Source organism: Triturus cristatus, chromosome 4_2 (assembly GCF_964204655.1).
Source record: "Triturus cristatus chromosome 4_2, aTriCri1.1, whole genome shotgun sequence".
Classification (NCBI taxonomy): domain Eukaryota; kingdom Metazoa; phylum Chordata; class Amphibia; order Caudata; family Salamandridae; genus Triturus; species Triturus cristatus.
The window spans coordinates 845,915,664-845,940,401 of record NC_140586.1 but is presented as its reverse complement, the minus strand read 5'-3'; the positions used below and the strand labels follow the sequence as shown (position 1 = coordinate 845,940,401).

Below are 24,738 nucleotides of genomic sequence, written 5' to 3'. Positions count from 1 at the left end.
GGAAAAGTACTTTACCCATATTTAAACGTTACATGTTGTGTGGTTACCACGTTCACCTGGTCAATGACGAGTACTGTAGTCCGCAGAGGATCGTCTGAGGCATAGCCGTCTTCACCACCCTGCCTTCCCAATGATTAACTCCACCCAACTCAATAAAATCACAAGTTGTCAGAATGGTGCAATAGGGCGAGATAGAGAAGAGCTTCAAGAGTCATTAGGAGGTCATCAAAACCAGCCTGTACTGGCCCAGTGTATGTGTGGGCCCAACGGTGGTCTGGAAGCCGACGGCCACTGAAGGATCTTAGAAACCACTGTAATGCAGTGGCAACAACAGGAGGCATGGGGTTCTTGTTTGCATGTATAGGTGATGAAAAGCATGAAAGCTATCACAATTAGCTGGGAAGAACCCCGCCCCTTGTCTCTAAATCCTCCAGCTTTTTTTTTTTTATTTCCACCCAAACACTAAAGAAACCACTCGAGTTCACAAATAATATATATATATATTTAAAAAAAGGAAAATGAATTCAGACAATAGAGTTGATCTACTACTTTAAAAAGAAAACACATTTCAGGCTAACAATTTCTTTTTAGCGATTTGGGTCCCAAAAAACTATTGAATATGGAAAATAAAACCTGGTCAGAATGTCTGAACTGTTCCAGTGGTCAACATCTGCTCTGGCTTATCCATCACCAGACACAAGCTTCATCTTAAGACTGTGTGCCTTAGAGGATTTGGAGAACATGCTTTTCACAATCTGTAGTGGTACAGATTTGCCACTTAGGTACACCTTATTGTGACAGTCTGGGAGCCAAGGTGCTTCTTTGGAGTCCCCATCTGAACCTTTCTTAACCATCCAGACGTAAGCCATAATGTAGCCAGTCATGAAGGCATCAAACCCTGCCCTATGGGTGCCCCCCTCAGACCTCTCTCGAGCTTTAGTGGCTCCCAAATCACATTTACACTTGCTGCACTGCGTGCACTCTACATTGCTGATGTCTTTGCTTGCGTCTGCGCAAGTGTTTTCAGTGATGAGAGGTGGTTCCTCCTGGACTGAAATATTGTATCTCGGCACGCTGAGATCCAAGTCAGACTCATTCACTGTTGGGTGATTGGAGTCTAGCTGTTGACAGTCCGGATCCTTCAACTCTTCCTCCATCCTGGTATCCAGCTGGCTTTCACACACAAGATTATGCTTTGTTGCTTCCTTAACGGGCTCCATTATTTGCACCAGAGTATTCCCAGGAGGCGTCTGTGCAACATCTCTATTGTTATTAGCCACCAAACCCTCCTTGTCGGGGTTTTCTAGATTATCATCCTCTAGGTCAAGTCCCATGCAGGGTTTCTTAAGAGGAATTGCTCCATCGATGTCCAAGGGCTCGTCTGCGTCTTCCAAGTTCTCCTGCTCTATGGTTTCCTGTTCCTCTTTCAAACCTTCAGCCACTGCAGATGTTTCCGCCTTGTTCCTCCTTTTGCGGTGCCTCCGTTTCTTTCGCTTACCACCTTTTAATTTCTCATCCTCATCGATAATGAGGTCAATGTTGTGCGACTGGGGACACGTCACACCATTTGCACACCATCCATAAGCCTAAGACAGGGAAAATATGCAGTTTATTTAATCTCTCTTATGGCTTACACTGAGCATACACTATGGTTTAAGAAATAATGTAGATTCTGCGCAATCCCAAGCCCAGCAAGCGTCTTAAGTAACTGTTAATATTTTCCTTAAGATCTTCTGAAGAAGCTTTGTTTAACCAACAAATACATTTTGTAATCAATAAAGCATAATGGAAATTGTGCCTATACAAGGACATCAGGTATAGATAGTACAGTTTTTAAGTCTGTGAAATGCTTTCCCTTCCACCCAGTTTCAATATAAAAACTATGGTCCCACAAGCATAAATTATACAAACTAAGCAAGAAACTCTGGGTAGTTCCCAAGTGTGGGTGGATTGCTGCCCCCCGTTATAGCATCCTAAAACACCTGCAAATATGAACTCAAGTGTCTTTTTTCTAGCATAGGTTTTAAGCATACAATTAGCACAGTTCTATCCACGCTGAGCTGAAAAATGACAAAAGTCTTTTACCACTCCAGGCACAGTATTACATCTTTGAATTGATCAAATATCAGCCAAACCAACCTGGAATAAGAAAAGGCACCCCTGACGTGTTTCGCTCTACTTTGTCTCGACATAAGGGGTATTAATAACAGCATTTTTAGCTCAGTGTAGATAGCACTAGCTTACAGGCTTTGCTGCAAAAATGGCAGAATGCTTTGTCGCTTTACTAGCGCAGCATGGATAGTAGTGTGCTAATCCTATGCTTAAAAGCTCCTCTAGAAAAATAGACACTTGAAGTTATATTTAGAGTGTCGCTGGTTTAGATGCGCTCCAGCAGGAGCATCTCTCCAATTAAACTTGGCAAGTATACATAATGCCTTGCTTTCTTCTGATATAAATGCACAACAATACTGTGTCCCACAGTTTCTTCGGCCCCTGAATGTGGCACGTGATTGAGTGTGGGGACCGAAGCGTATCAGCACAAAACAACTCCCAATTGCAGGGGAAATTCACACATACTCCCGACAGGAAATTCCAGTGAAATATTTATTGAGGCAACACACACATTTTTTCAACCCCAATTTTCTCAGCCCCAGCTTCACAAATCACCCAGAAACTTTCCATGTGCAACAAGGATCACCGGACCATTTTCTTGGGAAAATTGAATTAAGATTCGTCAAACGGCACAAAGGTTATAGGAAAGTCAAAAAAATGCTTTTCCTACGGAAGCATGGTCCCAACTATAACAACCTACTGGCGATCGCCAGTACGTAATATATAAATATATTAAAAAAATATATACACACACACACACACACACACACACACACACACCCACCCACCCCATGTCAGAAAAAATAAATGTGGCTCAAAAACACAGTACTTACAACAACTTTACTAAATTTAGAGCAACTGTACCAATAAAAACTCATTCACACTTTCATTACTATACTATAGTGTAAAGGTCACATGTAGGTGTATTACCACAGTTGCATATTACAACTGCTTTACACATGGAAACACCTCTTGTTATTGACAATAGGCTTCTTCAATGTAAATTTAGGCTTCTGCACAAATTTAACCCCTTGTTTTCTGGCCTTAATGATCTTTTTAAAGAATAAACATGAAAACCGCCATTTCATAAGATCTATATATGCATGCAGATGTGCAGAATATAGTATGATTTTTATTACCATTGTGGAGGGAGGCTATGGGGCATCATGGCATACTCGAGGCTTCACCTCGTGAGCCAGATACCCCTCCCTCCCAACCATATTAAGAACATGTTATACTCTGCACGTTTATAGGTCTACTATCTCTCAGAGGCATAAATACATGTAATGCACATGCTATTTACTATATGTAGGAATCAGAGAAATAAATGTACGGTGTTACCAGTGACAGAAAAGCCACAAGGCCCCCTGTGTGACATGGACAGCGTGATTTTCTGTGGTGTGGTATAAACAGCCCAGCAGGAGTCTTTCTGTGGGCTGCTCTGAACACACCAAGTTAGAAGTAGACCTGAGACACCCTGTCAGTGTAAGTACTAAGCCATATGAAGTCAAAGCAGACAGATACCACAAAACTCACATTCTCACGTCGAGAAGCACAGCTGTATTGCAACTTCAAGCTCAATTTAGGGGAAAGCAACAGCTTGTGGGAAGAAGGGAACCGCTCGAAGCTAAAAAAGGCAATGACTCCAAGGAGTGAAGGCATGTTCACCGGAGAGGCATCATAAAAACGTGAGGGTCCCAAATGTGCATGGTCTGCACAGGACAATAGACTTGAGAGAAGCAAGAAGGACAACCTCGACTGAAAGAAAACAGTAAATAGGGTGAGGAAAGTAATCACTGGCCTTCCTTCGAGGATGGAAAGATAACAGAGTGAACAATGTACTTACCTTCCACTATAATCCTTTAGTAGCATCAACTTTCTAGATACATTTAGAATTAGTCCTAGCTTTCAGTTATTATCCCACAACACTTTGTTAAAAGGTTCTTTCCTGTGAATGTATATGTTACAAACTCACAACATGAAGCATTTGGGATTACGTAACACGTACTTTGAATCTTGACCCTCCTACAACCCTAGGTCCCGAAGGAGACCCCCGGAAACAGATCACAAATAACTGTATGCAACATAAGCCCTTTCTCCCATAGGGAGGCATTGCTGCGTAAAGGCTCATTTAAGTGAAAAATGTACCTACCCCTTAAAAATTCATACTTCAATAAGTACTTACTTGGTAACAAAGCTCTTGGTATCAAAATGTATACAAAAATACGAGTTTTTTTCAAAATTGGTCAATGATGTATTGTTGAGTGTGACCCTCATTTATTGCCTCTGCGAGTACAACAAATGCTTAGTACAACCCCCGGATATGCCCCAGATAAGCCTAAACTGCTCACCCAGACTACCACAAAAAAGAGCGACTAGTATTATAATTTTTGCCTCTGTAAACCAATAAGGGTTGCCTGGGCTCTTTACAGTGTACCTCGTTTTGGTCCACTATATAAAGAGCCAGCTTCCCACAATAAACAGATGCAGATTTGTTTGACCCATAATGGAGTAGACAAGTTTACTTTAACAAAGTTGTGAATTGTCAAAATAAAAGCTCACTATAAATGAACACACCATTTCTGAACCAGATGATCAGTACTAAAGACCTTTGGTTTGAGATCATGGATGCAGTTGCTCAGGTTTTTTAGTGTGTGTGTTTGTGTAAAAGAGCTGGTTCTCTAGGTTCAGAATGGGCACTCCACGACATGCGTTTCAGCCCCTTTTCCAATCCACCCAAAAACAATGCACGTCAGCGCTTGCTTTTTGACCTTCTAGAGGTTTCTGTACTATGAAAAACACATCTACATTAACAAAGATCTTTCCAAATGAGGATTAATGAACACGCCCCTTTGTGCTATCCGGTGTAAAACAAGGGAGAATATTTATATCAGAACAAGTTCTTTCTTTAATCAAGAAGAAATTTAAAGATTTATCACATGACTGAGCTACTGTGCACCGATAAGAGCAGGACTGTCTCTCTGACCAGGTCTGCATAGTCTGGGAACTATGAGGTGCAAGTTAATTTCTCACTGTTAAAGGCATCTCTAGCTTGTTAGGTAACAAGAACATTTTCATCTAGTGTCTAAACACTAGTTTGGAGTTTCTTTGAAAACATTTATGCAACCGACACATCAGAGAAGGGTATCAGACCAAATGTAGGAGTACTTAAACACATCTTTTTAGGAAAGATCCAGCTAATACAATAATTCTACTGAAGTCGCTCTCTTCTAATATCGGGCTTGCTTAGTCAGAGGTTGAGTAGAAAGGGTGTTCAATAACCTCGTAGTGAAGGCTTAAGAGAAAGCTTCCCTGGTCACCAGAGTAGCGGGTGCACAGAGTACTTCCTGCTAAGTTTAGTAGAGTGGCCCGACATTACGCTGGGGTGCACCCTTTCTACAAGTGAGAGGTGATGTGCGTGACAAACAGTTGACAGAGCTTAAATTAATTGTCCTGAATTGAGAGAGGACAGCGTAGGTATAGCAAGGAAACAATGGGGGTGGAAGGGAAGCAGACCTTGATGTGATGGGATGGCTTTGGCTTAATATTAATGTGGGTGGGTCGATACAGTGGTCTTTCCCATGAGACCAACAACAGAAGTCTTCAAGGGTCAGGTAAATTCTTCCCCACTAATTTGTATAGCTAGATAGTTGATCCACATTTAGTAGATATAGATTAAATTATCTTTGGAAACAGCAATAACAAGCTATGAAATTGCAGGAAACCATTGAGAAAATCATTTAGAGGTAAATAATGACATGAAAGAATTGCTCCAAATACTGATGTCTTGGCTCTAACTAAGGACAACATCCTGACTTGGAAGTCTCATCTTCCTTCTGAACATCACATATCTCTCATGAAAAGGATACATCGAGACTAAAGACTTTGATTGTTGAATGTGAATAAATCACTACTGGCAGCTGAATCTATGTAGGACGACTGTGTAACAGTTTGATGTGAACCAGAAGTCTATTTGTCAACAAAAGAGGCAGGATTTTTTTAGGATTTCAGAACCAGAAATTAGCATAATGATGACAGTCACAAATTACATCACATGTCCACAGACCGGTTATCACATGTCCTCATACCCAGATCAAGTGGAAATAAAAGCAAGTCTTTAGGCGCAGACACCACAAGAAATAAGGATTATGCTACTCACCCAGTAAGCATCTGTTCTTGGCATGTGGAGCTGTAGATTTACATACTTTGTATACTCCTGCCATCTAGTGTTGGGTCCGGATGTTTGCAAGTTGTTTTTCTATAAAGAAGTCTTTCCTAGTCACGAGGTAAGGGGACTCCTCCTTTCGGTGATAGTGTGCATGGGCATTGACTAAATTGTTAGATTATTTTTCCGCAAGAGGGTGAGAATGGAGTTAGTAATTGTAGTATAGAGATGTCCATGCATATGTAATGTAAGTAATGCAAGACAGCAACAACTACAGGTGCCCCGAGAGGTGGGAGGGCACATGTGCATCTACAGCTCTACATGCCAAGAACAGATGCTTACTGGATATGTAGCATAATCCGTTCGAGGCATGTGTGCTGTAGATACACATGCTTTGCATAGACTATGTAGTACTTTTCTCCCAAAGAGGTGGCTAACCAGTAGATGTTGCAGTTGTTTGAAAAAGTGTTTTTTTAGCACTGCATGCCCTACGTTGGTTTGTTGACATGCCAACACATCCACACAGTAAAGTTTGGTAAAAGTGTGTGGTGTGGCCCATGTTGCTGCTTTACAAATGTCAGCTAAAGGGATCTTACCTAAAAATGCCATAGACGCTCCTATTTTACAAGTGGAATGAGCTCTACGAGGTATAGACAAAGTTTGTTTGGCTTTAGCGTAGCAGGTTTGAATGCATTTAACAATCCATTTTGCAATACCAGATTTAGAGATGGGATTACCTTTGTGAGGTGTAGCAAATACAACAAACAATTGTTTTGCGAAATTGTTTTGTTCTTTCAATGTAGTACAATAACGCTCTTCTAAGATCAAGAGTATGAAGAGCTTTTTGTACTACAGAATCAGGTTGAGGAAAGAACACTGGCAACTCAACTGTTTGATTTATATGAAAAGCAGAAACCACTTTGGGAAGGAATTTTGGATTGGTGTGAAGAACTACTCTGTCTTTATAAAGTTGAAAGAAGGGTTCTACTAAGGCAGTGGTTCCCAAACTCTTTCGGCCTGTGGCTCCCTTGACCTATTGGCTGTTAGCCTCAGCTCCCCATTATTGTACTTTTTTGGGGGGGCAGGTGGGGGGAATGTAAGCCCAGCCTCCGGAGTATTTCTATTTTTTTTCCCTGAAAATAATTGACAAAGGTATTATAATCATAGATGCAACAAAATAATAGTCTAACAGTTGTTTAATAACAAAAAAACCTGAATTGGTTAAGTCATAAAGAATACTCTTCAGCACAGTGGTTTGCATATGGAATATTTTAAAAGAATTTGTTTTAAAAAATGGGTCACTAGCATTGGGTGCTCTCCTATAGATTATTTTAGTTGTTAAGGAGCCACTTTTGATATATGAGAATGCTGCTCAACTAATCTTATTAGCCGTTTGTCCACAATAGTAAGGTTTTGGTGATCTACATATATTTAGCATTTCTCTCATATCACATCTTGTGTTAATGTCAGTATGCTAATTAGTTTCCACTTTGAATACGTCTTACAATTTGAGAGCTCTGCAACTGCTGAGATGGTATTGCAAAACTTGACAGACTGGATCCATAAACCCACTCAAGGGTTAAACTAGACCGAGTGACAAGGAGCTATGTGTTTAGTGAAAGAGCGAAGGCTGCAGTCATGCAGTTTACATAAGCAGCAGCCCTTGAGATTACTAATGTACACAGGAAATGCACAAGACTGCTGTTAAAGTAAAACCTAAACTACAGACTTTAGAGGTTGGGGAGAGATACGAATGATTACAAAGTTTTCTGAAAATCAATCAAAAAGCATACACCTCTACCAACTTCCATGTTTCAAGAATGGCGGTGGAGATTACTGCAGAATGACAAGTGGAAGTACAGAGGCATCTATACAATGCGTAAGTCCCAAACTTTGTACAAGTTGGTGATGGTAAAACAAAATCGTACAAGCAACATAGAAAAGTGTAACAAAGCAAGACAGCGATCCCAAACGGTGCTACCGGCTACTGATAACTTTGGTAATTTTAAACTCGCCTGTGGTGGCAGCAAGCTTGACGTCGGTCTTTTCAACCAAATCTGCAGCAGGCACAGGCTGTTCAGGACTTATGTCAGAATGCAAGCAAGACAGCTTACAAGCTAAAACTAGAGACTCAATAGGATCTGCAGTTCTGCACCCTGTTTTCGCTTCACCTTAAATACAGCTTGAGAGGCAGGTACCACTGCAACACCCTCCATGAATCTCCACTGGAGTGCCTCTTCCCATGTCTATTTAATTATATGTACAAGCCAGGTATTTGGGACTTGTGTAACTGAGGGATCTTCATACGAAAGCAAAAGTGGGACTAGTAGGAAGCCCCACTATATATGACCTGGGATGCTCGTTGCAGGTCATACTTTCTTTAAAAAGTGTGGGTTACTATATGCAAGAATAATTCGAAATTTGTGTGTCCCTAAAGTGCAGAAATGTCAGGAACTCTGACAAACCAAAAGGCAAATCATTTCTAGTTGCTGCAATTTTTTAAGGTTGTCAGGAAGCACTGGAAGGCCAAGCATCAAGTGAATTCCTGCTGAGGATATTGTCACGCTTTAATCACTTTTAACCACAGACCAGGCTGCAATCCAACCTTGTAAATTAATGCTCAAAGCAATGGAGTTCCCAAATACACACGTAGCTTTCTTATAGCTAATGATTCTCAGGACTCATTCATGAAAAGGAGACGACTAAGAACAACAGATCTTTTCTCATCAATTGCATACACTTGTAACTTCAATGAACTCAGTTAATGGGTTCTATAATTTAAATAGCCTTCCCTTTGTGCATGTGTTTATATTTCCTCATTGCTCATAGTTTGTGTTAACTGCGCCAATATCTGACAAACAGGAGCGATTCATGCGCTATTCTGTATGTCGCACTGCCATCTAGCGGTACTAGAGGGAGTTTCATCTAACTATAGCAAAACTTATTTTAGAAAGCGAGTTTACAAAATGCAATTAAGAGCACAAGGGATATGGACGCATTGCACAGATTGGGAACCACTGTACTAAGGGTAAAGCCTGCAGCTCACCAACTCTCCTCAATGAAGTGATTGCAATGAACAAGGCCACTTACGATGAAAGAAACAGTAGGGGACAGTTGTGTAATAGTTCAAAAGGTGGACTCTTGAGCCGTGAAATCACAATGTTCATATTCCAAACTGGTGCTGGAGGAACTCTAGTTGGTATTACTCTCTTAAGGCCCCCCGTAAAGGCTTTAATTACTGGAACCTTGACCAAAGATAGGTGTTGTCTGTTCTGCAAATATGCGGCTACTGCCGCAAGATACAGTCAAATGGAAGTGTAGGCAAAACCAGCATGCTGTAAATGTAGAAGGTAACAAATGATATTTTCAGTGGATGCATCTAGTGGATCAATATTGTTATTAGTACAATATATAACAAATCTTTTCCATTTAGCTGCATAGCATGCTCTGGTAGTAGGCTTTCTTGCTTTTTTAAAGAATGGTCATACATTCTGGAGCCAAGTTAAGATATCCCAACTCTAGAACTTCAGGAGCCAAATCGATAGATTGAGCTCCTTGGGGTTTGGGTGTCTCACTTCTCCATGGTTCTGCACGAGAAGGCTGGAATTTAGATGAAGCTTTTGATGTGGAACTATTGGCAGTTCTAAGAGTGTCGTGAACTGGAAACCACAAGAATCAGTGTGAGGGATGTTTGCCTGAACTTCCGAACCAGAAATGGAAGGAGAGGGAGAGGCGGAAAAGCATAGGCAAATATCCCTGAGCAATTCATCCATAGGGCATTGCCTTTGGATAGAGAGTGTCTGAACCTGTAGGCAAAGGTTGGGCATTTTGTGTTGTCCACTGTGGCGAGCAGATCTATTTGTGGGCATTCCCATTTTTTAAAGTTTCGAAGGAGAACTTGGGAATGAAGTTCCCACTTGTGGATTTGTTGCCTCCTTCTGCTTAGGTGGTGTGCAATCTGATTGTCCACTTCTGGGAGGTGCTCTGCCAGAAGATGGACCCTGTGATGAACTGCCCAATGCCAAATTGTCTGAGAGAGGCGTGACCGTTGTAGAGAATATGCCCCACCCCCCGTTTTTGTACATAGTACATTGCTCTCATGTTGTTGGTGCGGACTAGGACAACTTTCCCTATGAGGCGAGACTGAAAAGCTTTCAGTGCTAGATAGACCGCTAGAAACTCTGGATAGTTGACATGGAGAGCTTTGTACTTGTCCCACAGACCTTGAATTGTCAAGTTATGAAGATGGGCACCCCAACTTGTGAGGGACGCGTCTGCTGTTAGCAGGATGTATGGAACAGAGTCGATGAAGGGCCGCCCTTTTGACAAGTTTGGTGTGTTCCACCACTACAGAGAGCGATGGGTGCAGCTGGCTACCAACAGTAGATCTGTTAATTTACCCTGCGACTGATTCCACCGACGTGCCAAGCACTCCTGTAGAGTGCTCATGTACAGCCTTGCATGAGGCACTTTCGCAATAATTATCCCTAGCAGCTGCATTAAAGTTCTGGCTGCTATGCATGGTTTAGTCTTGAACTGTAGTAGCAGAGTTTGAATATTTCGAATTCTGGCTACATTGGGAGAAGTTGGAGCTGTGCAAGTGTTTAGAGTCGCTCTCAGATAAGATTGCATTTGTGAAGGTTGAAGGTGAGACTTTTGAGTATGGACCGTGAAACCAAATTGGTAGAGTAGGTCTAATGTAGTCTTAGTGTGGTGTAGGCACTTTTGGTGTGTGCTGGCTTTGATCAGCCAGTCGTCCAGGTATGCGAAGGCATGCATTTGTTGTTTTCGGAGATGTGCCTCTACTATTGCCAGATATTTGTGAATACTCTGGGAGCAGTAGTTACTCCGAACTGAAATACCTTGAATTGATAGTGCTTTCCTGCTTCCACAAATCAGAGGTATTTGCGATGAGCTGGGTGAACCAGAATATGAAAGTATGCGTCTTAAGTCCAGTGTGGACATAAAATTGCCTTGCTGTAGCAGTGGAAGAACCTGTTGAAGTGTGACCATGTGAAAATGTTCTGAAAGTATGTACCAGTTTAATGTTCATAGATCCAAAATTGGTCTTAAAGAGCCGGCCTTTTTGGGAATTAGGACGTACAGAGAGTAGACCCCTGTGCCTTGGTACTGTAATGAAACTGGCTCTATAGTTCCTTTTGTCAAAAGAGCTTGTGCCCCTTGTTTGAGGAGCTGTAGGTGCTCCAACGAAGGCTTGTGGGCACAAGGTGGTATGTTGGGAGGATTGCTGGTTAGCTTTAAGCAATATCCATGTCAGATAATGTCTACCACCCATTTGTCTGATGTTATGGATTGCCAAATGGGGAGAAATAGTTGAAGTCCCCCAACCCCCCCACCCCCGGCAGGTGTTAAATGATCAATGGGTAAAATGGCTTCCTCTGTACTCCCTCTAAAGAAGCCCCTGCCAGGAGAGTGTTGCGTGTTAGGGTCTGAAGATGTAATTTTAGACCCGGAGCTATAGAATGAGCAGTGAAAGAAGCCTCTGAAGCACTCAAATGGATTTCGCCACATCTGTGTCTTTTTTCATCTTTTATAGAGCCTCATCAACCTGAGGTCCGAAAGGTGTTGTTTGTAAAGAGGAGTGTTTAAGACTGTTGGACTTCTGGTTTAATGCTGGAAATTCAAAGTCAAGCATGCCTACGTAACAGAATGCTGGTGTTAACTTCTCTTGAGGAGTTTCAGCAGAATCAAGAGCACATCTAATAGAAGATTTAGAGATGAGCTTTCCTTCTTGAACTAGCTCTTGTGCCTTTTGCCTGTGTTCTTCTGGGAGGTACTGAAGTAGACCTTCCATTTTATCCCAGTGGGGCCTGTCATATCTGGCTATGAGGCCCTATGTGTTGGCAATGCGCCAATGATTAGCCGCTTGAGCAGCACCCCTTTTACCAGATGAATCAATAAGCTTGGATTCTTTATCGGGGATGGGCATCACCAGATGTCTGTGAGCTCGCTCTTTTGCAAGCTTTGAAACTACCAGGGAATCAAGGGGGAGCTGTCCTTTAATACAAACCGGATCAGAGGGTGATGGTTTATATTTCTAATCAACCCTGGGTGTCAAGATTCATGCACAAACCGGATCTTTAAAAATGTCATCTGCAGGTCTCATCATGCCTTTTAACATAGGGAGACTTTGACTGTCTGTCTGAAGATCATCTATGGCCTCTTTATGCGGTGTAACCCCATGATATGCTGCTGCCCTGAAAATTAGCTATAAATAGGTAGGATAAGTTACTATCTGGAGGTGAAGGTATTGTATGATATAGGTCTGGGTCATTATCCATGGTTGGACCAACATTGTAATCATTCCATGGATCTGCAAGCAAAGGAGCGTTGTCCTCCTCATCATCATCATCTCCATCTCTTAAATCAGGCTGAGTGTGAGGAGATCCCTGTGGTGTTATGTGTAATGGGTCTGAGCTTGGCAGTATTTGTAAGGGTGAAGATGGTGGAGGTCGTGGAGGGGAAGGCAAAGTTGGATGGATAGGACTTGTAGCAATATCCTTCTTTTTAAGGGGGGGGGGATCTTGTATCCAGAGGCCTCTGAACTAACTTTCCTTTTGGAAGGAGTTTTGGCTAATATGTGTCCAGTGTCTGGATTGATGTAAAGCTTTTTCTGCTTTGGATCCAATCGGTCCTTCATAATGTCTAAGACTGGTTCCAGGGGATCTGAAATATCTTCTTTCGATTTTGGGGCCGAACGTTTTGTTGCCGAACCGGATTTGTCCTTGGAAGCGAAAGGTTTTGGTTCCGATGCGGCTTTTTGTTTCGAAGCAGGTTGTGGCTCCGAAGGAGACTTTTGCTTTGAGACACAGGATTTTGGCTCCGAACCAGATTTGTCTTTCGGAACGGAATGTTTCAGGTCCAAAGACAATTTGTCTCGGCTCGATCCCGAGCCGGAAGGCTTTACTAGTTGTTGATCGGTGCCAGGTCAGACAGCAGGGTGTCAAACGTCGTCTTGGTGCCAACCAAGACTCGAAGGCAGAGGTGGTGCCGAAGCCTTAGGTTTGGTGGAAGATAGCCTATGGGGTAAAAGGGTTTTGGTACTCACGACACCCTGCCCCGCTGGAATGTCTTCTGACTCAAACTCGATCTCTAGGTAGGAATCTTCGATCGAGAAGGACTCCTCCTCTTCTTCTGCATCTTCTTCCTGTTCGGACTCTTCTTTGACGAGCTCCAGTCAGTTGAGTGCTTTGGTGCTGCATTTCTCGTTGCCAAGCCAGACGATCTCAAAGAGTCTTTCAACCTGAACAAGCGATGGGTCTCGCAGTAATTTTCCTTGAGCTCCGGTGAAGAGCACAAATAGACCAGGTGTAGATCGGTGCGAGGGTACTTCGAGTGGCACAGAGGACAGAATTGAAAAGGAGTCCGTTCCATCGGCAGAGGGATGGATCGACACGGCTAGGCCCAAAGGCCGCCTACTATGTTTTCAACCGAAGAAGAGATTTTCCGATTAAATGGATACGCTGAGAGAGCGAAACGCGTACGATAACAATACCGTCGAGGGTAGAGTGGATTGCGCATAGAGGGGAACCCTAAGGACGGTTTTGGAACGGAGCGCAGCAATACACGTCCAAACCCGACGGCGGAAAGAAAACAATCTAACAATGGAGTTGATGCCCATGCGCACTATCACTGAAAGGAGGAGTCACATTACCATGTGACTAAGAGACGTCTTGGAAAAAAATTACTTGCAAACATCCGGACCAAACACTAGATGGCAGGAGTATGCAAACCCTGTATATATACAGCACATATGCCTCAAACATGACTTTAGCACTGTGGCCAGAACATCCTCAACAGCAAACATGTCAAAGCAGTGCAGTGCAACTCCAACAGGTGTTATGAGGCCTGCATTTCAAAACATAACCACCAAATGGAAAACTTGTAGTAATTGGTCTTCCTTACTAAAAAGCTGCCACTGACTTAAAATTGGTTGAATTCTCATCTCCCCCAAACGTAACTGGCAGACTCAAATCTGTGGTCTATAATTCTGTTGAAAACTAACCAGTCTACTTCCTAATGACACAGTTTACAAGCATGTAGTGCCCTTTTCAAAGAAGCCAATAGTATCCCTGCTCCCAGGCTGGTAGTATCAGATTCTAATTTTGTGGTGATTCGCATCTCATCTACAGGCTTGCCAAACAGGCATCCTCTAGCAAAGGACATGACCAGTAACTGCTTTTAAACCACTAGAAGAAAGGTAGCATCTACAAGCCTACCCTCTCTTCTGAACCACCTTTTACACAGCTACTACTGGATCAGGCAGTGCACGCCCTCTTACAAACAGCAGACAATGATAAAAGAGGACAGCAGGTCTTATCAAACAAAGAAGATGGGTTCACAGAAAATGGTGCCTTGGACATCAGAAGCAGGGCCTCAATATTAGGGAGAGTAAAGGTACAGATCAGGAAGACACGCTGATCTCAACTTAGAAAATTAGATTGGTCATTTTCATTGTAAGTTACCAAATAAAGCACTACACTTCTGAGCACATTTTACTGCATTAAAACAGTCACATGATCAAGAGAAGTAGGTTTAAAGGTTATTATATACTGTTTGGCATATTAAGGATATTAAGCCTCTGTAAATAAGTATCATGTGACTTTGTCAAATCAGGATTCTTGACAAATCAATCTTTTGTGGATTCAAATGACTGAATTATTATTTTATGGCTATAATGTTGTAATGTCATAGTGTACAAGGGTGTGACAAGACGTGCCACTGGAGCCAAGCTGCTCCCAACTAAAGAGCACCAATCAGAGCAAATCTGGTCTCTGGTTACTAGTGTTCCGGTTCAGGCAGGACCGGCCTGGCAGTTTGGTCAAGACTGTTCCTATTGAAGCAGAGTCCAGACTGATTTGCATACGGCTGGGTCCGAAAGGAGGTGGCATAGTGGGCAAAAGAATGATGGGTTGGAATGTTGTCAGAGTGATTGCCAGTGGTCTGAGTTATTGCAAGCAATACTCCCAGTACATTTAATGGGTTTGAGATCTCAAACCTACCTTTGCTCTAAAAAAAAAAATATATAATTTTTTTTAAATTGATCATTTGCGCTTTCTCGTTTAACCCCTTGTGTGCCCCGCCCTTTCCCCGCCCTGTGCCGGGCGTTGAATTAGCGGGCGGGGTTCATGACGAGATAGTCTCGTCATGGGCACAGCGCAACCGCGGCCCATGGCGAGACTCTCTCGTCATGGGCACTCAAGGGGTTAAGAAACTAAACAAATGCTCAGTCATAAATAGGCTGGCTGAACTCAGACCACATAGCACTTTCCTCCAGTAAGTATTTGTTATTTTTATGTAGACTATGAACTTTCACTACAAAGAATGCATCGATATCAATTTCAAAAGATTCAAATCAGCAATGTTTTCCCTGGCTTTTGTTTATTTTAGACCAAGTTGGGGTCAGACTCCTTTATTCAACTTTAACATAAAATTATGTTTGAATTACTCATATGGGCATGCAGCTGAAAAAGACAAACTGTCATTGGGGGCAAGAGGATATTGAAGGCCCATTGCTTGTATGCAGTCAAATTGCCTGAGGGGTTTTTAAAAATAACTATTTGTGACAGTACAATGTAGTTGATGCATGTAATAAACATTTTTCTAAAGAAGTTCCCTTGTACTCTAAAGAAAAACCCCTTTAGAGTGTTTTCCTCACATGCCCATACTTCCTCCCAAAGCAACGAGAAAGAAGTCTGAGATTTTCAGTTGATAGTTCCTCCTGTAGCATGTAAAACATTACCACATCGTTAAAGTAAGATCATTCTGCTACAAATAAAACCAATGCTATGCACGAGTCCTCTAGATAAAGTCTACAATACTATCGTTGCTTCAATTCAGAAGAATTAATGCATTACATTTTATTCACAATTTAAAACTCACCAAAGAAGCATTTACATTCATTATCTAATTAATTTGTAGTGACAATTTAACATAAAAGGAATTTAAAATATGCCAAACAAGTAGTTTGGTCAAAAGTAAATGATACTAAATGTACCTCTCCAAAGATTATCTTTGATATTTTGCTCATCAACCCTATAGATACTTTAGAAGCAGCTATCACGTACAGCAGTGCCATAACTCACCGAGAAGGTTTCGCAGACTGACGCAGGCTGGGCTCCATTGGAATCCTCTATGGCCTCTGGCAAGGAACAATAACGATAGTCTATAGTGGAAGACATACTATCGGGATAGGTACAAAACTCTACTTTCAAGTGCTTGTTGTTGGTGCTGATCAGCTTTAAGTTCTCTCGTTTGCTGAAAGACAAGGCGGTAAGTGCATAATTTGTTTTGCAACAATGATAAACCGGTCACTAGATTTAGGGAGAGATTTACTCATTAAAAAGATATTTGTTCCCATAACTGCCAGGCAAAATCATATGGGATACAATGCTGGTAAAAACATTTGACATATGCAGCTCAAAGCGGTAGGTTTGCCTGGTAACAAAAAATAACCTCAAAAATAGCTCCATGTTCCCCACCTTCATACTTAGACCAAATTCATTTTTAGCTGATGACCTATAAAAGATCTGGGAAACTAACGGCATATCTTTTTTCATCTTCAGTACATGTTAATACAGTTTTTCGAGATACGCTCATAGCAAATATACAAGGTAAAAGAAAATAAAATTGTTTTAAACTAAATTCTGTCAATCATAAATAACTTACTAAACTTACTAGAGACAGACTCAAGATGCTGCAGCCATGCACACAGACGTACTTCGCAAACCTGGATGATCTCTGGACACTAGTCTAAAGATCCCTAGAAAGTCTGATTTTTCTAGACACTTATTAACTTTGATAAAACTACAAAAAAAGGAACCCTCTCATCTGAATGTCAGTTTACTATCTAAAAGTAAATGCAGTTCTTCAGAGTGGGCCATCTAATACAGGGTGCAATTCACCCAAGCTTTTAATAATTTAACACTAGGTCAGAGACATCACAAGGGCTAAAAAATTAAAACGCCAAAGTAAGGAATCAGTATCAGCGACTTACAAAAAGAGATTTAAAAAATCCAAATAAGAAAAGGCACTACACAAAGATTGAGTCTCACACCAAGTAGTAAGGTCCACTAACGTGAACTATGGGATGAAAAAGACATTCTGTTCAGAATTTGGGCACTTTGTCAGATAAAGTAGAACACTTTTATTTACTTATTTACTGCTACTATGTCGCAGAAGTAAAAACCTGTGTTCAAGGATTAAAGGTCTGGAGGTTCTCTTAAATGGCCTGGAGAAAAGCGGGTTTTTTTGTAATGGCTGCTCTGCTCCATAGGTTTGGTAATACAGGTACTATCTTCAATCAAGGACACTTGTTTTCAGACTGGAGACCCACGGGGCGTACACATTTCTCTTTGGCACAGCTTTGTTTCGCTGAAGTGTTGCAGTGGCCTTGGTTTGTGCTTTTGTCTTGTCTGGCAGATGATATCAGCCGTTGGAGAGGCCTTTCAGTGCTGCTGACTTTTTGCATTCAAATCAGTGTCTTTGTTCCCTGTGACAGCTCCTCTCCACCTTGGTCAGGACCTGCTCCAGGGCGTGTGCACTCAATAGAAGTCTTTAATTTTAAGGCCAGTTAAAGTTTTAATTACGCCATATTTCACATAATTTCTGAAATTCAGTGTTATGTGAAATTCTGCTATAAAGCAACTTTGCATTCACAAAAAAATAATAGCAAGCAAATGGCCAGAAAGTAAACTCTGGCCGTTTTCTGTGGCACTGGTGTTTTTGGTGCTATTTATTTAGTGTAAAATGTGTCCTCTCAACCTAAATGGATGGAAGAACACATCGAGCTAAAATATAGCGCTAAATGCCAGTTTTGAATTTTGCTGAAATTGGTTCTCAAATTTAGAGTAAGTGCGCACACCAAATCAGGCACATCCCTCACTTTTAATCAATGAGACAGAGTTATGCGCACACCATTTTATTCTGAGGAGCCGATTTCTCAGAGTGCTAAACAGTAATGCGCACACCATTCAACCACTTTAAGGTGCATTTTACTTTCATATGCAAAATGTACTCCATTACCTGCAGTTGCAGTGGGATACAAATTACTTTTAGCTCTCAACAGTGATTCGAGCACAACAGCGCACCAGGTATTACAAGAAATTGCTTCAGTCTTCTAACTGATCTGCTTTTCTCCAGCAGGACACTCGTGAAGTGCACACCCTTATGAAATTGTTTGCATTTTAAGTAAGGAGAACACCACCACCAGTGCTACCTCTGTAATGTTAACACCTCATTCATTCAATGGTCTACAGGGTACGTGAGCTCCACTTTGTTTAATGTAATTTTCTGTTTCAAATGCAGTGCACGGGTATCATTGAATGCTTAGGGTTTTCAGGACTTGTCATTCAAAAGCATTGTTTGCAAGTCTGTCTCTGGTGGTCCTTTCCTAGTGCTCTATTTCAATACTGACGTTTGTTGTTCTTCACAGTTAATTTTTCCTACTCTATTTTTCTATTTGAACATGCCCGGCATGCAAGCTATCGATCCTCCATCACCATTTCTTGATTCTCTGTATGAGCCCCTATCCGCTGTGAAGACTCAAAGTATTTACTACTTATTTCAGGCTTTTGATGCTCGGTGTTACCGCAGGAAAAGTAAAAATGCATTTTAGTACCTTATTTGGGTCTGGAGGGACAGCACACCTGTTGAGGGTCAAGCGCTAGACGAATATGAAGGGGCAGCACAACGTTTGGAGCAACGTTTTCACAAAAGAGCATCATTGTCAGGAGATTTACATTTTCTCAAGGCAGCACTGGCCAGATGAGTCAATTAAGTCGGATGTGACAACATTGAGCGCTTCTGGCTTCACCCATTAATATATCGGTAAAGCGTTCAAACTCAATCAGGGATGAGTTTGTTCTATGTTGCTGTAGTAAAGAGATCCAAGAGCAACTGCTTTCTTTCAAGTAATTAGCATTAGCAGAAACAGCTGAAGCTGCCATTAGTATTGATTATTGAAAGCAGGAGGTGAAAAATCTCTGCAAACCCAAAATCATGCTGTTTGCTCAATCAGGTCTAATTCCTCATCTTACAAACACTTTTCCGGAAGTAAGAGACAATTTAAACGCTTACCCTAAAAACAGGACTGTGGAATGCTACAGGTGATGAGAACCAGTGCGCCATCTCTGAATATTTGTCTGCTCATTAACAAAACTAGAAGTTCATCTTGTGCGTTAGGTCATTTTGCCAGAGTTTGCATGTACTTGGAAAAGAAAACTAGGCTTAGCAGTCTAACTTCACAGTAGTGTATGCGCTTCAATCAATGAAGCATCCCTTTGCTATAGTATCGATTGTTGAGTTGCCCCTAGAAATCCTTACCGAGTTTGGTGCTTAAGTGACTATTATCACACATGACACTGTAGTGACTCCTTGGCGAGACAAATCTCGTGTGAGCCCGATATCAAAACAGAAAAGTTTGAGACGAATGTTGATCCAAATGTTTTGGGAATTTTTTTTACTTTCAAAGATAAAAACATTCGTGGGTGGGTACATCAAATTGTACTCTGTGTTTCTAGGGTCAGTCTGACAAGTTCCAGTCAGATTTGGAGATTCTCTGTTGTGTACTGGTGACAAGATTATGCTTGTGTCAAAGTGCGGTGAGGACATTCAAGATGTTATGGGCAAGCACAAAGATGTTTTGGGTAAGTTTTGGGTATGCTGCAAGATGTGTAGTTGAAAAATAAAACTGAAAATAATGCTTGTCCGGTCAAGCATAACATGAGGGTTCCTCCCCTTGGAGCTGGGCATGAGTTTCACTAAAGAATTTGATAAATTGAAGACTGAAGATGTTGTTACAACTCTGGACAGCAGTGTGGTAATCCCCCTACTGCTGTGGCAAGCAAAAGGAACAAATTAGGAGTATGTATCAATTTACGTTCTCTTTACCAGGTTATCTGGGTTGATTCACATCACTTTCCCAGTGCTGACGATTTTTTGTACTTCACACAAATGTGCTTTAGTATGTATTTAGTCACTGTAGAAGCTCAACCAAATGCCCCTAAGAGTGCCCTGCATCAAACAAGATATTTGAGGGGGTCGCATCACCCACAAATTATTGTGGCATGCTTCAATATAGGTAGTCCCCCACACTGAAGTAGGACAGTGCTATTTCAGTGGACTCAATCGTGAAGGAAGTTCTTCGATATTAAAATATAGAAGACAATGCAGGGGTTCAGATGTGATTTAAAAATATCTGAGGGTATATCAAAGGTTCCTTTTATGACCGGGTAGCCTTGATGTAATTTAAAATAAGTAGGTAAAAATGGTTCTGCGGTGACAACGATGAGTCAACTAACCATTCTTACTGCCAACATATTTCGACCAAATTATATCACAAATACCAAATGTCTTTGTCAGGGCTGCACCCCTTCCATCCCAAATGTCCATTGCTCTCCTACCACCCCACAGCTTCATTGGACCGGAGTCAAGTATCCTGGGATCGGTTTCGTGGCAACATCCTTAATCAGCCAGCCAGGCTAGCTTGAATACAGTCGCAAAATGAGCAGTTCGGGCTGGACTGTTCCCATGAGGAACAGGGTCAAGATTGGTTTGCATATGGCTGGGTCTAAACTGGGGTGGCATGGTGAGCAAAAAGAACTAGATCTCGACTGCGGAGAATGCATGATTTATTCCTCATTCAGTCCATCATTTGTTTGCGTAGCACTTTTAGCCCTAAGTGGGATGAGTATGCCCAGACTTGGGTCCCTTGCTCACTTTGCCACTGGATTCAAGCAAGCCTGGCTAATGAGGGATGTTACCCCGAAACTGGTCCCAGGATGCTTGTTTCCGGTCCAAATTAAAATGGAGACAATCCTGCGTGGCCTCCGACCCCTGTTGTGTAGTTTCTAGGAATCCCCAGGACCTGCGCGTTTCGGATGACCTAAACTGAGGGCTTGGTGTCCCAACCGCTTCCGGACACTGCCACAGTATATGTCAACCGTTAGACCAGCTAGCTCTACAGTGCCACTACCACCCCCCTGTATTCTACAATGGCATAGGTAGTTTCTGGCAATCACAGAACATGACAAAATGGATTCCTCAGGGATTGTGGAAAACCGTACAGTACTTTTCGCTCAGTCATTCATGCCTACTTATTCACAAGAAGGCAATCAGGACATTTTAATAGGTATTTATTGGTCCAGCGTTAGTCTTGTGTAAAACATATTTGCTGCGACAATCAGGAGACAGAAGCATACGAAAGAAATCGCAAGTGCTAATATGGTAAATAGTATATACATTTCAACCAGAATGCTAAAAAGATGAACATATACAATTCAGATAAAATAGTAGCATTTGGATAATCATATAATGTGCGCTCCAAGTAATTTGCCTAAATGCACCTAGCCTAGATCTGTATGCGTAGCATGTGTCTGGCCAAGAATCCCCAAGGGATGAACCAGCCCCCCTCACCCGATGGTTGAGAATGAAGGACCCCGTCTCTGCTTCGAGGATGAGACACGGCAAGGGATGTCAGACCGCTGCATGTCGAAGATTCAGCATGCAGGACCCTGTGTCAGCTTAGAAGGAATTCTCCTATAATCTTCAGGGGGGAATAAGGGTCTTCTATATACAAGAGTGTTCACTCCAGGGTTTCTTCTAGAATCAATATGTTTTTTAAAACAATCACGAATGCTTTGAAAACAATCAGAAATGTTTTTCCAAACAAATGCGATCATGCACAGCTGGTGACCTTTATACACAGCAATTATGCCATGCCTAAGGACATGTTTATGCTGGTCAGGTGCAGGGATTAGGATAGAATACTAAGAGCCTGGTGTCGAAGAGACAGGAGCAAGCCACTAGGTAAAGCGTCACCTGTTTCAGAACTGTTATTGTCATGTGGATGGGACAATGTATGTAAAGAGGGGTTTAAATGACAGGACTAGCCTAAAGGACATGACACCCCATGAGGTCAAAAAGAAACCTTGTAGGGATCTGGCCATACCTGCAGAAACAAAATGATTTAAAGAATGTGATTTCCACTCTGGACAGTGGAAATATAACCTTCTGCAAGTTGATTAGTGGAGTAGAGACCATAATAATACAGCCTTCCGACTAGAAGTAATGCCTGTAAACACATACACTTGCTACTATGTAGAATTAAAGGAGTCTATTTTCTGTACATTGGGCTTTCTTTGACAATGGAATTTTGGATAATGTTACTGCAGTAACAAGCACTTGCAATGAATCATTAATAGGTAAGTCGAGCCTAGGCAGCCCATGCGCAGTCTGGAAGACCTGCTGTAGTCCATAAAGGACTTTGCTTCTGTCTGCTGCCTTCCCGTTGGTTGAGTTTAGTGTCGCTCTTATTTGCAGCTTCCTAACTGGGTTCCTGCAGCCATATATCACTTCAATCAATCTTCCATTTTTCACAGAGGATTACTGTCAAAGTTCAGTTTTCGTCCGCTTCCATTCTTTATCTGTTCTTTCAGAGAACTGTTTTTTGGTTATTGTTGCAGCGTGCATGCTGAGGTTTATGTAAAAATATGGCGGCCGCGTGGCAGAGCGCCAAGCACAAGAACAGGCAGCTGCTCAGCTTACTTTCTACTTCTACACCTTTGTGTTTCTAAGACTTTAAGCGTTTGCATGTTTAAATGTAAGAATTTCACTTTGTAAAAATGGGCTTTGCAGAGTGTAGACTGGGACCCAAGGGAAGGGCGTCTGTCATCTTGAGGTAATGCCGCAGGCAGTATGGCTTGTTTATTGAGGCTTGTATCCAAATGTGGGACATGTGAACATATAAACCAAACTAAACTGTGTGCAATATAAGCAAGCACGAACATACCTGGTGCCGTCCGCTTACTACTACAAACAGAAGCCTGGCTACCAGCCTCTGCCAACCGAGGCGCTGTACCTGCTGCAGCGTGCCTACCCAAAGGAGGGCTATGGCTACCGGCATGGACCAAGCGCCGCAAGAAAGGGCACCACAGCCATCCCCACCCTTACTTGGAAGTCTGAATTTTCTTGTTAAAATGTCATGTTTTCTACAAAACTTGTTGAATCTCCTACCTGTAGGGTCATGGATAAAGAGTGGTTTTATTTTTTCTGGTGTTGGGCCCGGATGTTTGCAGTTTGTTTTTCTTCTTGGAAAGCCTTTGGAAGTCACGAGTTCGGTGACTCCTCCTTCAGTTCGTATTGCGCATGGGCTTTGGCTCCATCCTCAGATTGTTTTTCGCCAGCAGGGAAAGATGGAGCGTAGTAATAATAGTAAAGAAACCCATGTGTGTTGTATCTAAATAAGATAGACTGGAACGGATACAGGTAGCCGGGGAGGCGGATGGGCGTGTGTAGATCTGCAGCTCTACATGCCAAGAACAGATGCACACTGGTAAGTAGCATATTCCGTTCGAGCCATATGAGCTGCAGATTACACACTGTGCATAGATTATATAGCAGTACCCAAGGCTAGCGGCGACCACCGGTATCCGTTGCAGTGGTTTGAAACAGTGCTTTTAGTACAGCCTGGCCCACACTAGCTTGTTGCTTGGTTTGCACATCTACACAGTAATGTTTTGTGAAAGTGTGCGGTGTTGACCATGTGGCTGCTTTGCAGATGTCATCTAAGGGTATGTTCCCTAGAAAAGCCATAGAAGCCCCTATCTTTCTTGTAGAGTGGGCTTTAGGGGGAACAGATAGCGTTTGTTTTGCTTTGTGGTAGCAAATGTGTATGCATTTTACAATCCACCTAGCTATCCCTGATTTGGAGATGGGGTTGCCTTTATGTGGTGGAGAGAACGAGACAAATAGCTGTTTAGTCTTTCTGAAAGGTTGCGTTCTTTGGATATAGTAAAGCAAGGCCCTTTTAACATCCAGTGTATGTAAAGCCCTTTCTGCAACAGTTTGAGGTTGCGAGAAAAAAAACGGTAATTCTACCGATTGGTTCAGATGGAAGAGGGAAATGACTTTGGGTAGGAATTTTGGGTTGGTGCGAAGTATAACCTTGTTCTGATGCATCTGTAGAAAAGGTTCTTGTATAGTGAACGCTTGTATTTCACTGACTCTTCTAAGGGAAGTGATAGCCACCAGAAAAGCTGTTTTCCATGTAGGGAATTGCAGCTCACATTTATGCAGAGGTTCGAAAGGCGGCCCCATTAGCCTTGTGAGAACTACATTTAGGTTCCACACAGGTGAGGGCGGTACTCTGGGTGGAATTACTCTTTTGAGACCTTCCATGAAGGCTTTTATGGCAGGCACCCTGAAAAGTGATAGGTGCTGTCTGTTTTGTAGGTAAGCAGCAATTGCTGCGAGGTGTAACCGAATGGATGTGTATGCTAGGTTACACCTTTGTAGATGGAGCAGGTATGATGTGCTGTATGGATACATCTAGAGGGTTGATTGTGTTGTTATGGCAGTAAATAACGAATCTTTTCCACTTTGCGGCGCAGCATGCCCTGGTAGTAGGGCGTCTAGCCTCCCTGATAATGTTCATACAATCA

The 24,738-nt window shown here is 42.1% G+C and overlaps 1 protein-coding gene and 1 non-coding gene across 5 annotated transcripts in view; both read right to left on the bottom strand.

The window, feature by feature from the left end:
• Positions 1–480: 480 nt before the first annotated feature.
• Positions 481–24,738, bottom strand: part of TOE1 (target of EGR1, exonuclease) — a 214,207-nt gene continuing 189,949 nt past the window's right edge. For all 4 annotated transcript variants that reach the window (XM_085602825.1, XM_085602823.1, XM_085602826.1 and 1 more), the window contains exons 7-8: positions 16,384–16,555; positions 481–1,586 (exon numbers count right to left, since the gene is read on the bottom strand). In XM_085602825.1, the coding sequence (XP_085458951.1) occupies positions 681–1,586; positions 16,384–16,555 (1,078 nt within the window). In that variant the 3' untranslated portion in view covers positions 481–680. The remainder of the gene's footprint in view (positions 1,587–16,383; positions 16,556–24,738) is intronic.
• LOC146835245 (small nucleolar RNA SNORA11) lies at positions 3,438–3,566 on the bottom strand. Its single transcript, XR_014960900.1, has one exon. It is a non-coding gene; the product is annotated as a small nucleolar RNA SNORA11 (small nucleolar RNA).